This window comes from Pyrgilauda ruficollis, unplaced genomic scaffold (assembly GCF_017590135.1).
Source record: "Pyrgilauda ruficollis isolate IOZ18807 unplaced genomic scaffold, ASM1759013v1 scaffold53, whole genome shotgun sequence".
NCBI classification, from domain to species: domain Eukaryota; kingdom Metazoa; phylum Chordata; class Aves; order Passeriformes; family Passeridae; genus Pyrgilauda; species Pyrgilauda ruficollis.
Window position 1 is genome coordinate 2,400,808 of NW_024526933.1, and position 18,359 is coordinate 2,419,166.

Consider the following 18,359-nt stretch of genomic DNA (forward strand, 5'->3'; position numbering starts at 1 on the left):
AGCCCCCCGTTCCACACTACAAAAGGACAAGCCATTATAAATAGAGTAAAACTAGAGTAAACCTGCTCTCATGCCAGCATGAGGCTCCATCGTGCATCTGAGAAATGTGCAGTAGCTACCTCCATGCAGGTACATGCAAACCAAACACTCCCATGCACATTTGATAACTGCCAACAAGGTGATAGTAACCATATCCATAAAGCTCATCCCTTTCACTAGAGGGTGGATTCAATTATCAGTTCAATAGATATCACATTATGTTATTGTGCTTTTTCCCGTGTTTCAGGTCTAAATGAGCTAGGAAACTGTTTCAAAAGATTCTTCTTTTTCTTTATGCCAGCTACTTGTCATTCTTGAGAATGTATGAAAAACCACCAGCCATAAACAGTATTAAAGATAACACTACTTAGCAGATAGAAGAACGTTGTGTTTAAATGTTAAAAGTAGTTTAAAAATTTATAGTCCTTCCAAACGAAAAAGAGAATTAAGTGAAGGAACAGAACTTTATTATCAAGTAATTTTGTGCAGCTGACTAAACACTAGACCTCCCAAAACCTACCAATAACAGTACATGTATGGTAAAAATGGAAGAAAAACCAAGCACAGAAACATAACTACCATACATCCTGCACGTCTCTACAAACAGGCACACAGTCCTCTTCCCCTCCACCTTTATTTTAAGAAAAAAAGGGAGTCATCTCCCTTACAAATATATTCCCACTTGCTTTTACCCTCCCATTGCTTCTAAAAGACCTGCTACAAGAGTACTTAATGTTGTATGCTCAAGGGCCATGGGCTGTAAACTTTACGGCATAACAGACCAACAGAATTGTATAAAATGAATAATATTAGTTTGAAAAGACATCCTTGGCAACATATACATGACACCTAAAGTGCATCACCCTATTGTCCCTAACTTTTTAAAAAAGAAGTTACAAAAAAGACAGAAAAAGTGTCTAATACTGGAATACATAAACAACAAAAAAATTATCGTTTGCTTACTACTTTTCAAATGAAAGAGGCAGTCAGAAGAGCTCTCCTGACTCAGCTTTCTTTTTCCCTGCAAAAAGCAGTCATGATGACTGCTTTTGGATAGCATAATGGATACTACTAAGTGCTACAACTCAAATAAAATTCAATACAATTCAAAGCTCCTGCTCTGAATTCTGCACAATTCAAGCAATAAAATCTCCTACAGAGGCACAATCATTCCTGCAAGATAAAAATTAATATATCAAAATTATTTTATTTAGCAAATGAATCAAACAGGAGCTAGGAAACAATGATGTTCTTCCTTGCACCGTACATTGCAGATCATCAGCTTTAATAATCCTAAAACACTTCCTACTTGACAGTGAAGGTCTTATTTTAGCAAGTGAATTTTCCTGTCACTAGGCTACTCCATAAGCTTGCAAAACTCCTGTGCCTCCACTTAATCTGTGGCTTGTTTTAGTACAGATAGACATACTCAAGGAACTTGAAAGCAATTTCCATCTGCCTTACAAAGGAGGCAGAAAAAACATTCCTTCACTTGGCTCTCTCATTTATGTTACCATTACACAAAGCTTAAACCAGAAGTGCATTAAGAGACTCTTCACAGGTTAGCCCCGTCACAGTGCAGCCCTACATTCATTGACACAGTGAGCAAGGGCAGGTAACACAGGTTTCAATAGATGAAAGCTTCACTCTGCAGCAGAATACACCTTCAAGGTTTTTTAGAGATGGCCCTGATGAGCTAGACAGAATGTACCGCCAGTATTGAAGAGGCACCAGAAGGTCTGCAGCAAGGTGCAGCTAAGGAAGGCACTGCTGACATGAGCCGATCATGCTCCCTCTCTTCCTCCGACATTTGCTTGCTGCTGTGCTTTGAACCTTTTCAGAACACGGGGGTTAATAGCTGTCATTGCATCTCTTGTTCTGCTTTGACTTATGACCTCTTGTTAGTTAGCTGCTTTCAAGTCATGACAGCATTTCAAATTTACATTACACCTGCACATAAGTCTTATAAAAAACAGTGTGCAGAAACACAGGCACAGATTCAAGAGTTTGTCTTTCTGAAGTGCTGTGCAGTATGAAGGATAAGGTTTTTCCAGAAGAAAAGGTGGCATGGCAATAGTATTTCAGACTATGAAAAAGAGAAAGGAAACATCTTGGAGCTACTAAATCCTCCACAGACAGTACCAGCACACAGCCCTCTCTGCAATCAATGTGGTCTTCTTCTTTCAAAGGAACACATAACTTTAAAGAAGTTATGACCACAGGGTTATCAGACAATATATGGGTTTCTCTGTGATCATACTCTGCTAAGCAATTAGGTCAAACCATGCTCTTGAAAATTAGTTTAGTGCAACTGAAGGTCAAGGAATGAAAGCATGCGGGGGAGATGAAGCAGAAAAGAAGTAGAAGGATTTAACTCTCAGGCACATACAAAGCCCTTGCCAGAAAGAGGAGTCGCACAGTTGCTAGAACTTTGTAGTGTATGAAAGGAACATTCTTGGCACTGAAAAACTGGCATCTGTGTACAAATAGAAAAAGTGTTCCAAGTCATAAGCTGTACACAGAAACAAAAAGGAACTTCTTCACATCAATGTGCTCACCAGTACTGTCTTGTTCATTCTAAATTACACTTTTGTCAATGGATTGATGTGGCTTAGTTGTCAGGCAAATAAGCAGATTTTTGTTACTTTTAACCAGAACAAAGAGATATTACATGCTTTTACAGAGTTCTGTAATTCTTAGGGAAAAAAAAAAAAAACCAAAAAACAGATTCTTTTGCATAAGCAGGAATTCTGATGTCAGATTCTTTTTCTTATATTCACATTTGGGTTTTGGAATGCAAATTTGAATGAGTAAAGTGCTCTGGGTCTATGTTGGCAGCAGATGTTCAGAAGAAAAGGCACACTGAAAAAGCTGGAAGCATTACTGAAGGTTTGATGATTCTGTTCTCCTGGAAACCCATGGATTGCTGCAGATACAAAACAGAGACACACTAACAGCTTTACACATGGCTGTAAGAAATTGACAATTATTCTCCTGAAAGTAGTCAAAAATTAAATTCTCTTTCCTGCTTTTTCTAGCACTTTGAACAAACAACATGTTGAATAGGTGGGTGAGAGGCAAACGCCAGACAGGCAGAGACAAAACCTTCCCTCCTTCCTGTATGTATATAAACAATTCAGCTCTGTCTCCAGTTTCATATTGTCTATCCAGCACTCAGTTGTGCAGTCTGGGTAACACCAAACATGCATACTTGTCACTGTGCCAGTAGACAAGACAAGAAACACAAGTTATCAACATTGCTGAAACTTCATACAAAAGACTGAGTAATGGTCAGACACTATTTTTATGCTGTCCAATCCAGTTACTGCCTAATAGGAACAGCAGTTACATCATTGAGGGAAAGGAGGGTTAAAAAAAAAAAAAAAAAAAAAAAAAAAAAGCAGCTGTTGGCTATTCCTTTGTAAGCAAAAGCATAATATCTAAAGGCTGCAACTTCCACACTTCATGTGCAGTAAAACCTTTCACTGCTCAGGAGATAGACATTTTTTTTCTTGGTTCCTTCCTGAGAATTCATTTTACCTTAAAGTTTCATCTAATATAGTTCAATGTGACATAAATGCAGAAGCATTATACAGACAGTTAGAGAAGCTGATAGTTATAAAGCCTTCTCTGTGATATGTTCAATTTTTTTTAATTTTTCCTTTTAATATGAGACTAAGCTCAAGAGCTCTTAGCTGTCTCATATAGAGACAAAAGCAGGGCTGCACCACACTTTCACAGTTGCACTGTCTCTCCCACTTTCACAAAAAGAAATGTCATGTTAGATTCAGTGAATCTTGGTATTCTGTGGTTCTCTCTCAAGCGACACTTCTGAGTCACTAACCTTTGACATGTGCATTGCTAAAAGGCAAAAAGTACTGACCTGTTCTAGAGGAATTTATAACTGCTCCTTTGCAGTTACAGTGGGAACAATAATAATTCACTGAATGTGGTGACATGACAAATGTAAAATGAACACAACCAGTATGAGAGTGAACTCAGTCTAAACACATGTAGGATTCTGGGTAAAACTTGGGGATGGTAAAAACAACACAAAAGTGAAAATGTGAGATGTTCCTATGCCTCAAATACCTTAACAAAATACTTAAGTAATTATCAACTACAGAATGTGAAGAGCTAGATAGTACTAGAGAAAATGCTTTTAACCAAAGTCTACTCATAGAAAATGGAGTTTAAAACACCAATGTGAAGTCAATGTCAAAATGTGGTATTTAGTGTATAAGCTGGAAGAATGTGTATGGTTGTAAAACTTCCAAGGCAGCTGTATATCAGCCATTTCCTATTAATGATGCCTGGGCTGGAGCTTGTTGAAACCCATTTGGTCTGAATACATGTGCATCTGCTAAAGCCTTTTCAGAAATCATCTTGTACTTATGAAAAGTGGAGAACTCACACTTGTAAGCAGTTGAAGTAATAACTACATCTATAACATACAGGAAAATGAAAAAAAAATGCAAAGAAAGCCAGAGATTTTCAAGCAACTACCATTCATGGTATTAAAAAGTACATGTACACATACAGCTACTTTAAGAATCAATGCCTAAGCATTGCTATATAAATACAGAACTTAATATACCTTGTGAGTACTTGAGTCTAAATGCTTTTACTGGTATTTAGTACTTCATTTTCCCCTTCTTTTGGACTTTTCATGAAATTTGTAAACTAACTCAGCAATTAACATTAAATCATAAGTTAATCTAGCTCAATGTTTAAAGTCACATGTGACATACGCCTGACTCAGAACTGATCATAAAAGCTCAGTCATCTCTAGCTCAGAAAATCTTAAACCTGGAGACTGGTGTGAATATGAAAACATATGAGCAGAACAAACATTTGATTTTGGTGATGCTAAAGACTGTTTTTGCTGCTATTTAATAACTAGTGTTTTGAGTTACATGCTTCTCTTTTCAGCTATGGGTTCTGAAGCATGCCTGAATCAGTGTTTGTCCTTCAGATGGGGGAAAAGTTTAGAGATAATTCTTATCAGACCTCACTTGTGTGATCCACTCTTTCGTCACATTGAATGGCCTTTCTCCCTTTCACCTTTTCAGAAATTCACTATTTAGTAGCATATGACCTATCATCTCAATGAACAATAACATTGTGCCTACAAGCAACATTCCTATGGAGATTTTGACTCTGGAAGGTATCTATGTTGAATGGCCACAAATAAAACCACAGAAATTCACCACATTTACAGCACAGATGCACCTGTTAAATACATTAAACAATGCTAATGTAAGAAAATGGTTTTTAAAGTATATTTGAAAAGAAAAAATAATACAGTCATAGAGTATGGATTATTCAAACACTTGCTAGAAAAATGATGAAATCTAATCACTAAAAGCAGAAGTGAGGATGGATTGCAAAGCCCCAAGTAGGTAATGACTCAGTTTTCTCTAGAAATCATACAAATTGAAGGTGGGAAAGGATTTAAAGTTTGGTTACTTTCTACTTCTACCAGGTACAAAGAATCACTAAAATATACAGGTGTATTATTAACCTTTTAGTATTAGAGCATAAGGAGAAGCAACCTCCTTATGTTCCACAGAAGATGGTGGAGTAATTTTTTGTGTAGAAAAATTTTGCATTTTCTCCTCCAGTTATTAACTTGATGTTAGCTAAATATGTAAGAAACTCACTGAGCTATAAACACATCACTTAAGCCAGTGATGAAGATACTGCTTTTCTGTGACTTAAAGGCAGCTCTTTAACATGATATGGCATTACAAACAAAGCGGTTTGTGTCACAAACACAATGCTCTCATGCTAAGTGCCTTAGTAACTTTCATATAAGGTTTTATGAGCCACTACTTAAAACCAAGTAACTGTCTGCTTCCCCACATCTTAAGCTTTTATTCACAGATTCACAGCTATTCACGTTTGTAGACGAGCTTGGGCACTTCAGAATTTAGAACATTAAAAAAAAAAAAAAAAAAAAATTCCAAGTTGTCCTCTCTGACCCCTGTGCAAAGGAGGGCTTGTCTGGCTACCCTATGGCTGCTGCCACAGGAAAACATACTCAGACTGTGCTGTCACCAGTCTCATTGTCCAGGGTTAATCACAGTCAGGTTTTGCTTCCCAGTTCTGAGCAGCTCTTCCCCACAGTCTTCGCTGGCCGGGCCTGCACGGCGCTGAGGAAGTGCACACTCGCTGCAGGCTTTTCAGCGTGGCTTAGTAGGCTGAGCCACTACCTGTCACAAAAAGAGGCTTCCCCATCCCACGGGCCCTGCATTCCTATGCTGTGCTGGTGGCTGGCACTGATCCTTGTCTGACATGCCCGTGCTGACCCAGTTCAGGGAGCTCAGTCTGTAATCCCCTCCCGCTTCCAGGCCGCGCTCACGATGGCTAGCACAGGAGAATGCTGCTCAGTGGGTGAGGAACAGGACCATGCCATCCTCTGACCCTGGGGCTCACAGGCAGGCAGAGCCAGCCTGGCTGGGCAGGCAGAGCAGCACTGACCAGGAGCTAACACACAGTAGGAACAGTAATGTAAAGGTTTCTCTCTAGAGGAACAAAAGAGGCTGCAGAAGTAGACCAGCTTTGCAAGATAGAATCTGGAATGGTTTGTTCTTCAGCTAATGTTAGAACTGGCAGCAAAGCCAGGAAAAGAGATATCCTCCTTTCAGGCAAGAATGTGAAGTAAAGAGTATCAGAAGGCCCTTTCAAATAAAAAACCATGAGAAAAGATGAGATATAAGGAACTGAGCCATTCCCTGACGTGCTTTCCTTTACCAGGGAATCAATGGCAATTCTACACAGATGGCCTGCTCATGGAGATAAGAAAATATTGCCAGACAGATAATATACCAACAAAGTCAACACTCCCATACCAAAATGTTTGAAGTCTGTGTTTGCAAGGAATAAAAACCACAACAAAACAAAAACACATACACAAACCCAAAGCAAACAAAACTAAAACCCTAAAAGAAAGAGAAAGCTGAAGGAGAGAATTTGAAGTATCTATCTCTAGGATTACATCTGCATCACCTTACTTAAAGGTAACAGGAGCCAAGTGTCCCAACAAAGGAGTCCAAGTCAACAAGAAGAGAGGTATTGAAAGATAAAATCTGTTACCATTCAAGACTTTCATATACTTTTTTTTGCCTTATACAACAATAAACTCCCAGCCTTGTTGATGGAGTTATTCAGTGTTGAGTTCTTGGCCTCAGAGTTGTAGGATCCAGGTAAGATCCACACTAGTATTATGTGGACAAAAGCCATGTTATGGTTTGACACTGGCCAAACACCAGGCACCCACAAAAGTCACTTGCTCACCCTCCCTTGCCACAGCTGGGCAGAGGAGAGAAAAAAATTAATGAAGGCTTCATGAGAAAACAGAAGAGCCATGAGAAAACCCTCCAAGGGAAAAACAGGCTCAACTTAGAGATACAAAGTGAATTTATTACCAACAAAATAAGAGGAGAATAATGAGAAGTAAAATAAGCCCTTAAAACACTTTTTCTTCCCCCAACCCCTCCCTTCTTCCCACCAACAGTGCAGGGGAGAGGGTGTGGGGGTTTTGGTCAATTCACCACCCAAGGTTTTCTTCCCCTGCTCTGGGAGAGGAGTCCTTCCCCTGTGAGACGTGGGCTTCCTCCCACGGGAGGCAGTTCTCCAGTTCTCCATAAACTACTCCAGCGTGGGTCCACTCTCATGAGCAGCAGTCCTCCCAAATCTGCAGCAGCTGAGTCCCTCCCATTGGTGCACAGTCCTCCCAAAACAACCGTGACATGGGTCTCTCTTTCCAGGGGGTGCAGCCCTCCAAGGACAGGCTGCTCCAGCCTGGTAGCAGGGCCCTCTCTCCACCAGTTGTCCCACTGGATCACGGCCTCCTCCAGAAATCCACCCACTCTGGCCTGGGCACCTCCCCCATGGGCTGTGGGTGGATCTCTGCATCCCCATGGATCCCCATGGGCTGTGGGTGGATCTCTGCATCCCCATGGATCCCCATGGGCTGTGGGTGGATCTCTGCATCCCCATGGATCCCCATGGGCTGTGGGTGGATCTCTGCATCCCCATGGGCTGTGGGTGGATCTCTGCATCCCCCATGGGCTGCAGGGGCACAGCTGTTTCACTCTGATCTCACCACAGCCTACAGAGGAATCTCAGCTCTCAGCCTGGAGCACCTCCTGCCCCTCCTCCACTGACCCTGGTGTCTCCATTGCTTCCCTCACAGGTTGTCACATCCTCCTCTGGCTAGAGGAAAAAAAACAAACCTGTGCCCCACTTTAGTTTGCTTTTCTTCTTAAATATGTCATCACAGAGGCATTACCACCATCTCTAATTGGCTCAGTTTTGGCCAGCAGCATGTTCATCTTGAGGAATGGGCTCTGCTGGACATGGTGGGAAACTTCTAGCAGCTTCTCACAGAAACCACCTCTAGTGGCCCCTCCGCTACCAAAAACCAGGCTGAGCAAAACCAACACAAGGGGGAAAACCCCACACCTTGTCATCCACTAAACCTGACAGAATGATTTAACATGGCAGAATAACTTGACTGTAAACTATGTCAGAATAAAACATTATCAGTAGCACAGAATTTAGTTGCACTCAGTTATACCTACATAGCTAGGCAAAGTAAACACAGTGCCAAATAACAGACACCACAAAGAATACACATGATTTGAAGCTTTATGCATTGGCTTTCTTAGACTCCTTTAGAAACACACGATTAAAAAATACCATATCAGCATTGAAGTTCAATCCTCTTCTCTAGAAACTTCAGCAAACAGAAAGATAATGAGAGAAGAGACGAATCTCCACATCACTTCTCTATAAGCACAAGACAGTTAAAAGTCACCAGTTTCCATAAACTGAACAGCCTTTCTCTGTCCCATGAGTATTAACAACTTCAGAGCACAAGTCCAACAGACTGTGACCTGGGGAAAATGTCCCTCTGCTATCAGTTCATGGCATGAAAACAGGTACTCTAAGTGCATACTTCTACAGGCACACCTAGCCAGTATCTCAAAGCTAGAACAACCACTGACACTTGAGAGAAGACTGAGGAAATGTACAAGAGTCCAGAAGACAATTTACATACCAGGCAGAAAGCAGGACTTCAAGTAACTTGTGAAAACTTAGAAGCACACCATTAATAGCTCACAAATAAATACATAGTGGAAATAAAATATTTCAACTACATTCGTTCAGTGACAGGTTCTTTGCCTCTTGTTTAGACAAGAAGTGCACAAATGCTATTGTCCCAAGTAATTTTTATCCTTTCAAAAACCTCATTCCTCTGCATAATTCAGAAAAAAACCCTCAAACTAATTTCAACCAGTATGTAAAAACAGTTACAATTGACACAATGAAATCTCCAGATTTGGATAAAGTTTACAGATCATAACTCATAACCACGCAGTAAAGTATTTTTCTTTCTGTTAAATACATGCAAGACCACCTGAGCTTCATAACAAACAGAGACTTGCACCTGCAAGCAGATGGCACTGGGGGAGACTTGCTCTAGAAGAGCAGCACACCACTCTAGCAGAGCGGCACACCAGGGCCCCTGCTGCTGGTAGTCAAGGCACCCACGTGGCCTGGACAGCCACACAGCAATGCTTCCTCCTCAGCACCACTGCCTCTGGAAGCAGAAACGGTTTGGCACATCAGCTTGCACAAACAGGAAGGAGCAAGGGGAAGGAAATTAAACTTCTCAAACCAAGAGTAAGGCTGCAGGCCACCATGTGCATTACTCACTGTAGTGTCTTACAGCACTGCTGCAAACCATGTGAGTTATTCTGGAATTGAGTGAAAAGTACAAGATATTCCCTCCAACATCAATGTGTGCCACAACCAAAAAAACCCACAAACCCCAGCATGCCAATAACACCACACTTTTGATACAACAAGACAACATCCTCAAGGACTGCAATATGCCTGGAAACTTTGAAAGACAGTGTTTAAACTGATCCAAAATATCATCAATGACTGTATCCTTATCAGCCTTCTCCTTTTCCAGAACAGTATCGTGCAATTCTTTCTTTTAATTTTACAAGCTCTATCTTTATAAAATTTAGATTCCTTGTTCATACTGGTCTCATTTCAACAGGTTCCATAAGGTCATTCTCCTTGAGGCAGGAAGCCTTTCATTTCCAGCCTGCAGAACCATCTGTGAAAACTGCAAATGTAAATATAGTTTCTAAAGTTTGTTTCACCGACCATTTTAATTTTTGCAGCATATTAATAATATCACACCATTCCAAGCATAGTGGTACAAGGCTAAATGTACTCAAGTCTTAAATCTTCTTTCTCAAGCAGCTTCACCTCACAGCTTCACCACCTTAGCTTAGCATCTCTTATTCACTTTAGAAGAGGACAGCAGCAATCTCTTTGAAATGGAGGGACAAGACCTACAAGTAACATGTGAAGGAGGACATACCAAGGTTTACAGGGATATGGAGAGAAACCTGCCCCTACAATTCAACTTTGTCATTAGTTTGTTCCATAACTGCACCAAAACCAACAGAAATGTCACCCAACAAGTGACCAAAATGTGCAGGCTCCACTCTTCCTGTATCACCTCCTAGACAAGATCTCAGAGTTTAGCAACATCACCTGTATTAGACTTCTTGGCACTGGCCTTTGTGCCCAGTACTGCAAAATTTCACATTATGCCAAAATTGACTGAATAAGGTAGACAAGCAACAAAATCGTAAAGGCTTGAAGATCTTTAGGTTTTGTCTACACTTTTCTCAGCTTCACCGATCTCAGCCACTTACTCACCATAGTTAAGTATGACCTATTATACTGCATGGCAAGTCAATGAATGCTGTTCAGGTTTAGAGGATAATCCTCCTTTGTGTCACCTATCTTTGTGCAAGGGGGACAAAACACAGTTTGAGAAACAGTTTTATTTGAGACAGAGCTCCTTCAAAGCTCCATCCAGGACACAAGCTGCTGAGCCACTGCTTTAACTGGCATCATTTCTTCAGAACATAAAATTGTATCAACAAGTTGCACAGGTTTTCTAACCAAGCCAGTTAAAAACAGAAAGACAACTGGACATTTAGCCAGAGTCTCACGAGAAACACACAATCTCCTCCAAAAACTGGTACAGCTTTGAATACCTTGGACTTACTGCAACAACCATTTGTGAAGATTACTTCAATTACTATTGCACCTCCCATAGTTCTCCTAATTTCCAGCTTATACTTCTTGTCGTCAGTTTATGCTCTTCTGTCTTTGTGGTAAAGTGACTCTTTATCTCCGTCCCTCCTGCATGTTTAACTCAAAGTACATTTATCGAGGCAATCACAACTCCATGCAGGCTGAGATTTCACAGCGCTTGCAGCTGATCTGAGAGTGTACACCTGCCATAAATTAGGTACAGTATAAAAGGTAGGGTGTTTTTTCCCCTTTGACAGCAGCACTATATTAAAAAAAAAAAAAAAAACCAACAAAAAAAACCCAACAAAACAACATACAGAGAAACACAGCAGAGGAAAGAGATACTGATCCTTTCAACCACCAACACTGCAGCCTGAGCTTTGAACAAAGCTCTCATGAAACAATGCTGTCAGCCTCTCCTTCCTAGGCTAAAGGGGCCAACTTCTGTTCAGTACACATAATTCCAGCAGAGCAAATGACATACTCAACATCTGTAAAGAGAGAAAATGGAGAGGAAAAAAATCCCAAACACCTAAACATCTCCACAACACAGAAGGACTAATCTGGAAAGCTAGAAGGACAAATTGAAGTTTCAGCACCACCAACACGCCTGCTTTCGTATTGGTCATGCTTCACTGAGCCTGGCTAGAAGAAAAATCAGACAAGCAATTTTTATCTTCTTCCTGATGAGTTTAGATTTACAAAGATTTGTACATTTAAACTGAAAGCACAGAATAATCAGCAAGCTCTAGTTTTTATTACACTGTATTTCAAAGGGCATACAAAGCAGACATTATTCTTCCCCAGGAAAAGAAATAAAGTAAGCAGGACCAAGTTATATCCAAAAAAGCATCAGCACTTCTTGTGCTTTTCATGAAGCAAACCTCTCAGCACATTTTCTACAGCAGCAATTGTCACCAGTGGCATTGTATGGTGACAGCTCTTGCAGCCTGTGCAATCAGCAGCTTGCAGGTTATTGTGCATTTGTGAAAAGGAAACATTTTGAGGCATGTCTGGGAGGCAAAGTGTCTTGAGACGCATAATTTTTGCAACTATGCTTTCCAGTTAAGAAACCCTCCTTTTCAGTATCCATGCAACCATCAAAGCCAGGACTTAAAGAAAGACAAGCATGGAACTTGTCGTCCAAGAGTTGACAAAACTGATAAAAAATGTATATGGCTCACAAACAGCACAAAAAAGGGTTATTTGATGTAATTTGAATTTCACAACATTCAATTCTTCAAACAAAACCAAAAGAGCACACAAAAACACCAAACAGCCAAGTTTCCTGGTCAAACAGGGACTTTGTTGTCAACATTTTGAGTTCCTTCTAAGGTTCTTTTCCCTGAAAAACTCATATAGTCCACTCAATCTAATTAATTATCATGTACTACTAAAATGTGAATAAAGTCGTTATAAAACCAGTGAATTATACACTTGCAGTATTTATCACCATGCCTGTACAAAAAAAAACCACAGGAAATGGGACCGCAAAGGTCTGCACCTTCTGCTTCTTCAGTTTAACCATTTTTCTGCTGCACGAGAAGGAAGGTTAACACATGCCTTATAATGGAGCAACATTACACAAGGAAAATAATATAATGGAGCAAGAAAACTCAAAGAAAGAGAAACTGGAAATTTCAGTGTACCACAGTTAAAAAGTTTGTAGCTCACATGCAACAGTTTTAGCCCTAAGAAACCATCTTTCACATTTCTCCCTCCCCTCCCACATATGACTTTCTGATACATAGGAAAAACTGTTACACTATGAGATTATTAAAGACGGCTGTCAGGCGTTTTAAATGTGACAATTTTGAAAGGAAGTATCCCCTTTGTGATATGCACAAAGTGTTTCATGTCCTATAAATCTCACAACAGAGCCAATATTGACACAATTTTAATGCACGGGCTAGTTAGCAAGATTAATTTAGACTGTCAAGCCTGAAAAGTGCCATGAAGGTCAAAATCTGGTTGCCATTCAGGTTCATTTGTTTGGGGTTTTTTTCAGTGCTTCTACTTTCCTCCCAATACAGAAGTGCAGTGTAGTTACAGTGTTTGGATAGATGACAGGCAGCCTCTGCAGTCATAAAAAGCAGCGCTACCAAAACCCAGTATCTGAATAATCAAAACCACATACATTCATATTCAACCTACATACTCCCTGTTTACAATGGAAATGATTTTCCAGGGAAAAAATAAAAAAAATAATCCTTATTCACTCCACTCTGAAAGGTAGAGGAACAGAATGTAAATACATATTTGCACAGCTCTCTGTTCTCTCTTATCAACATCTTCAGCATGTTATCCTAGGCATTTTTCTCTCACAACTGATAAAGCCATTAGGTACATAAGGTAGCAGGGTTAGGTTGCTACTTTTTATTCTTAGCATTTCTGACTAGTGAGTTCCCAAGCAGAGTCAGAGCAGTCTCCAAAATTGGCAAGATTCGGTGTAGCTTTCCTTTGACAAGTTTTAAGTGTTTCCCAAGTGAGTCCAACAGGTCCAAACAAGCCTGACATTCAAAACTGTCAGATACTTCTTCCTGGTTTCTGAATCAACAAGAATCTAAAAATTGTGAACCACAGTGCAATGCAAATACCATTCTTCAACTCCAAAACTTTACCTTAACACTCTGCATCTCTTTTAGAAAGCACATGAAAGCTTGAAGGAAAATAAAACAACCAAAAATACCAAATGTGGGTGTTGGGGGTGAAGGAAGGAGGAGCTGTTTGTATGATCAGGAACTCACACAGACAAACACAGTATGTATTTTTAACACAGCTTTGGATAGCTCTCTCTAAAATTATTTAAACAACACCACATTTCTCACAATACTGTAAGAATTCCCAAGCAAGGCCAGTCATGGGAGGTAAAAAACATACCTTGAAAGGTTCAGTGTACTTTGAAGGTCTTTACTTGCTTGCTCACCACAGTGAGATTTTTAATGCTGAACTTGAATTCCTGACTTTTGGGAAGACTGAAGTAAAAGCACTGCAGCAGGTATTTAAAATGCACAGTCACAACAACTGCAACTGCAGGCAGAATTAAAATGACAAAATTGCTTTTAGCAAATTTGTTGCTCTTCCATGATAATGTTTACCACCACTTGAAACTTCATGGTTAGATGATTACTTAACACATCTGTAGGTAGCCTGGATGTGAACAAGTAACACATGTAATTTCATATTTGTAAGAAAGACGGAAAACAAAAAAAAAAGTGTATGCAACACACCAACATTAATCAAGAGCAATCTTCTTATATGTTCCAAAGATAGCATTAGATCCATAAGTCTCCCAAGACTGCATTGGTACAAAAGCTTAAGGTAAACCAACCTTAATAGCCGTGAACTTGTCAGGAGAAATCATGAATGGGCAAGAAAAATAAATAAGGTTGATTCTATCAGTATTTACAATTGCAAATTTCTTTTTTCTTATTCTCCCCAGGCATAAGTGAAAACAAACTAAAGACTAGAAGAAAACTCAGACTTTTTTGGTAACAGGACTATGACTGGGTGTAGCTTTTTCTGCAAAAGCAAAGTAAAATACCAGAAAACTAGAGCACACATTTTATTTTTTTTTTAGCCCAGGCACACCATCATCCCTTCTTCTTATTTCCAACAATGCTAAGCAACACTTAAACCTCTTTTATTACTTTCTATCAAAAATTTAATTTACACAGCCCATTTACTTTCTTCAACACACCTTTCTTATTTAAATGATTTTTTATTCTAGTTACTGTCAGAAGTATTATAATATAACAAAGACTTAAATAATTTACAAGGGAAAATAGTGTAGATTATTAAAATTAAAATTCACTGAGCTCCCTGAAAAGGCAGGTTGGCCTAGGAACTTAGGGATCTTTTCATTGAAACACAAGTCCGTCAATAAAATCTTGCCTGTTAATTTATTCACCTTTTTTTGCTTCGTGCTGGCAGCTAAATAAGAGGAAATAAAAGCATTCTTCCAAGAGAAGGGGGGAAAATCAGTTGATTTTGCAAATTGGAACCTTTCATCACTGCTTAGTTGAAGTATTAATTCACAATGTGGGTTCCCAAATGAATACAAGAAATTTTAAAGTCAGAGGTGTTTTTAATATTCACTGTTTTTTGAGTTTTGAGCCTCAGGGTAACTACATTCATATGCAAACCTAACAGTCAGACCTAACCTAACCTGCTAAGGGGTAAATGAGGAAGAGTATCTAAAAGTGACAGATTTACAAAAAAGTATTTTGTGCAACCCTAGAAATTTAAGTTCAAAAAGAAATTAAAAACACCACTGAAATAAACCACACAACAATTATCCTGAGGTTTGTTTACTCTCATGGTTTTACGACAACATGTCACACTGGAATAATCCTGGTTTCTTAAAATGATACTGAAGTGAAAGCCTTGGCCCTTTTAAATAGCTATATTCCATTTTTAAAGGAAAACCCTGCCAAATGTTCCAAGTGTTTTACCATCCACTGGTACTTTCTCACATATGTAGATAAAACTGACGAGGTTCTTAGATTTTTTTACTCTTTTTCAAGTGAAAACTAGAGTAGATTTTAACCTTCTTTAAAATTTGTAAAATATTATAGGTTTAGAACACATGCCAAGCTTCTGTAGCATTAGGACGGCTAAAACCCCCCCTGTTGTAATACCCTGTTGGTAAATGATAAAATGAATATACCATTTTTAAACTGAATGCCATTACCTAACACTCTGCCAGTTTGAAACCCTCCATTTGTTCTGGTTTTTCTTTTACTATCTAACGTTTTCAGTGTTTGCACTTCCCATACTGTAAAAAGGAAATGCCTGCTCCCCACTGCTGTGCTCTGGAGCTTGTGACTTCCAAAGAACATTTATTTAAAAAAAAACAACCCTGTAAGTATTTAAACACTTCTTACATAATTGGCCTAAGGGCAATTGTTCTATTTCATAAATATGTATCAGGAACCAAACACTGCACTGATACTTCCTCTTTAAAAAAAATACAGGAGAAATTACATAAACCGTAACACCTTCTAAATTTGAATATCAACATTGTCCTCTCCCTGAAGAATCTTAAAAATCCCAAAATATATGTGTGCCTTTATTATCGTCAATGAAGTCAATCATTTATCAGTATTTGTAAGCACAACAATGGTTTTATTTTTAAGAGTCCAGAAACCTAAACCTGAATTTTGGAACACTGTGTATCCTCATCAAAAAAAAACCACTAGAAATCAAATAGAGCAATTTTAGGAGCTAAATAATTGTTTAGATCACAAAATCCAAACTTATGCTTTAGCATGAAAATACATCTTCCTATCAGGTTATCCAGCAAGTTAATATTACTTCACAGTCTAACAAAGTCCTAGAATGTTACTTTAGATGTATGAAAATGTCAACCCAGAACACTATGTGGAAATGAAAGTACATATTTATTGTCAAAGTCACATCAACAAACTTGTATATAAAAGGGATGAAGTTTACTAGATATACAGTGTAATTAACTTTCTTATCGTGGGGGGTTCTTCATTGGTTAGCTGTTGTTTGGGGGGGGGTTGGATTATTTTGGTTGTTTCATTGTGTTTTTTTTTGTTTGGGGTTTTTGTTTTAGTGGGTTTTTTTTAAATTTACTTTTAAGAAATCATTAAATATTTCTAAGTTAGTGCCTATTCAAGTAACTTGTTCACAACATTTGTTATGACTGGACCCTTCACTGGAAAGGTATGCAGAGGCAGATATGGGGGCATCTGCCCCACATATACTGAATGCCCTGTGCTAGCTGAACACTGATCCTATGCTTTGAAATTGCCAGGATGAGCACTAGACAAGGATTCTGCCATACTGGTTTGCTAGAATGCCATTGGATTCCTCCTTAAAGAAGGAGAAAAGAACATGAAAAAGAGTCTCATGTAACAAAATTCAGTGTTTTAACTGTCTTAAAACATGGAAAGCACTGAAAAAACAAGGCATGACCAATATTGTGAGCTCGGAGGGACTCACAATTGCACAGCATTCACGAATCAAGGTTCAGCTCTGCATCTGCAGCGCTCTGCTCACGTCCCTTAATCTGACTTCCAGCTCCAGCAGCGATGCCCAGACAGTCATCTTCACCACAGATATAGATGGAATACAGACCTTCTCTCACTTCTTTGATCACCTTCTCAAAGCAAAATCCAACACGCAATACAAACGTAGTCCTTCACACTATGAACAATGCAAACTTCCCTCCTTCAAGCCCAGCCCGTTTCCAGTTCCCCGCCCGGCGCACAGCAGCTAGCCCCGCACGGCCACAGCTGCGCCGCCGGCAGCAGCTTCGCCCCTACGATTCGCACAGCACCCGGGAGGGCGTCGAGCTGAGGCAGGTACCACTTAGGAACTGTCCCTGTCCAAAAATCTCATCAGACCCTGTTAAAAAGGCAAAGACGCGGTAACTTCAAATCCAACTCCCTTTTCTGTCTTCGGGCACTCAGACATGGTGGAAAGGCAACGCGGTGTGAGAGTGCCCTCGCCCCCTGCCCGGCCGCGCTCAGAGACCGCGGCTCCCTCCGCCCGCACCCACCTGCCAAGGTCCTCGCCCGTCTCGTAGTGCTCCTCCAGGTTCTCCTGCCGGAACACCGTCATGGTCGCCGCCCGCCGCCGGCTTCAGCCCCTGCTCGGCGCCCTCATCACCAGCGCCCCGGAGCCGCCCCGCGCTCGGCTGCGCGCCCTGCGGAGGAGCGCGGAGGTGAACGCCCCTGCCCGCGGTCCCTCCCGGCGCCGGGGCTCTCCCCGTCCTCCTCACCCGCGAGGGAAGCGGCACCCGCGGGCCGACGAGCGCCTCCCCTGTCCCTGCCCGAGCGCCGGGAGAAGAAAGCGGCGCCCCGCGCCCCCGCCCCTTCCCCGGCAGCGGCGGCCGCCCAGCTGCCGTGGCGGCCACCGGAGCCCAGCCGCCCGCCCGCCGCATTCCTCAGTGGCTCCGTTGCCCTGTCAACCGGGACGTGCCGCCGGGCCTGCGGCGGGAGCCCCTCCCGGACATCTCCGCAACCTGACCCGGGGCGAGGCGGGGGATCCTCTCCGCGCCGCCGGGCCGGGGCTAGCGGCACCGGCTCTCCCGCGGCGCCACCCGCTTACCCGCTCGCCCTCCCGCCGCTCCGCGACCTGGGAAGCGGCGACAGCGCCGCGGCCGCTCCCGGGCGGCGCGCAGGCACTCGCGGTGCGGCCGCGCGGCCAATGGG

At 41.1% G+C, this 18,359-nt stretch overlaps 1 protein-coding gene across 4 annotated transcripts in view; it reads right to left on the reverse strand.

Moving 5' to 3' along the window:
• Positions 1-18,359, reverse strand: part of DAPK1 (death associated protein kinase 1) — an 86,540-nt gene that overhangs the window by 67,956 nt on the left and 225 nt on the right. For 2 of the 4 annotated variants that reach the window (XM_041480735.1, XM_041480732.1), the window contains exon 1: positions 17,705-17,933. In XM_041480735.1, the coding sequence (XP_041336669.1) occupies positions 17,705-17,766 (62 nt within the window). In that variant the 5' untranslated portion in view covers positions 17,767-17,933. Of the gene's footprint in view, positions 1-17,704; positions 17,934-18,255; positions 18,348-18,359 lie in introns of those variants that run through there. The other 2 variants (XM_041480733.1, XM_041480734.1) reach the window with 2 other exon arrangements.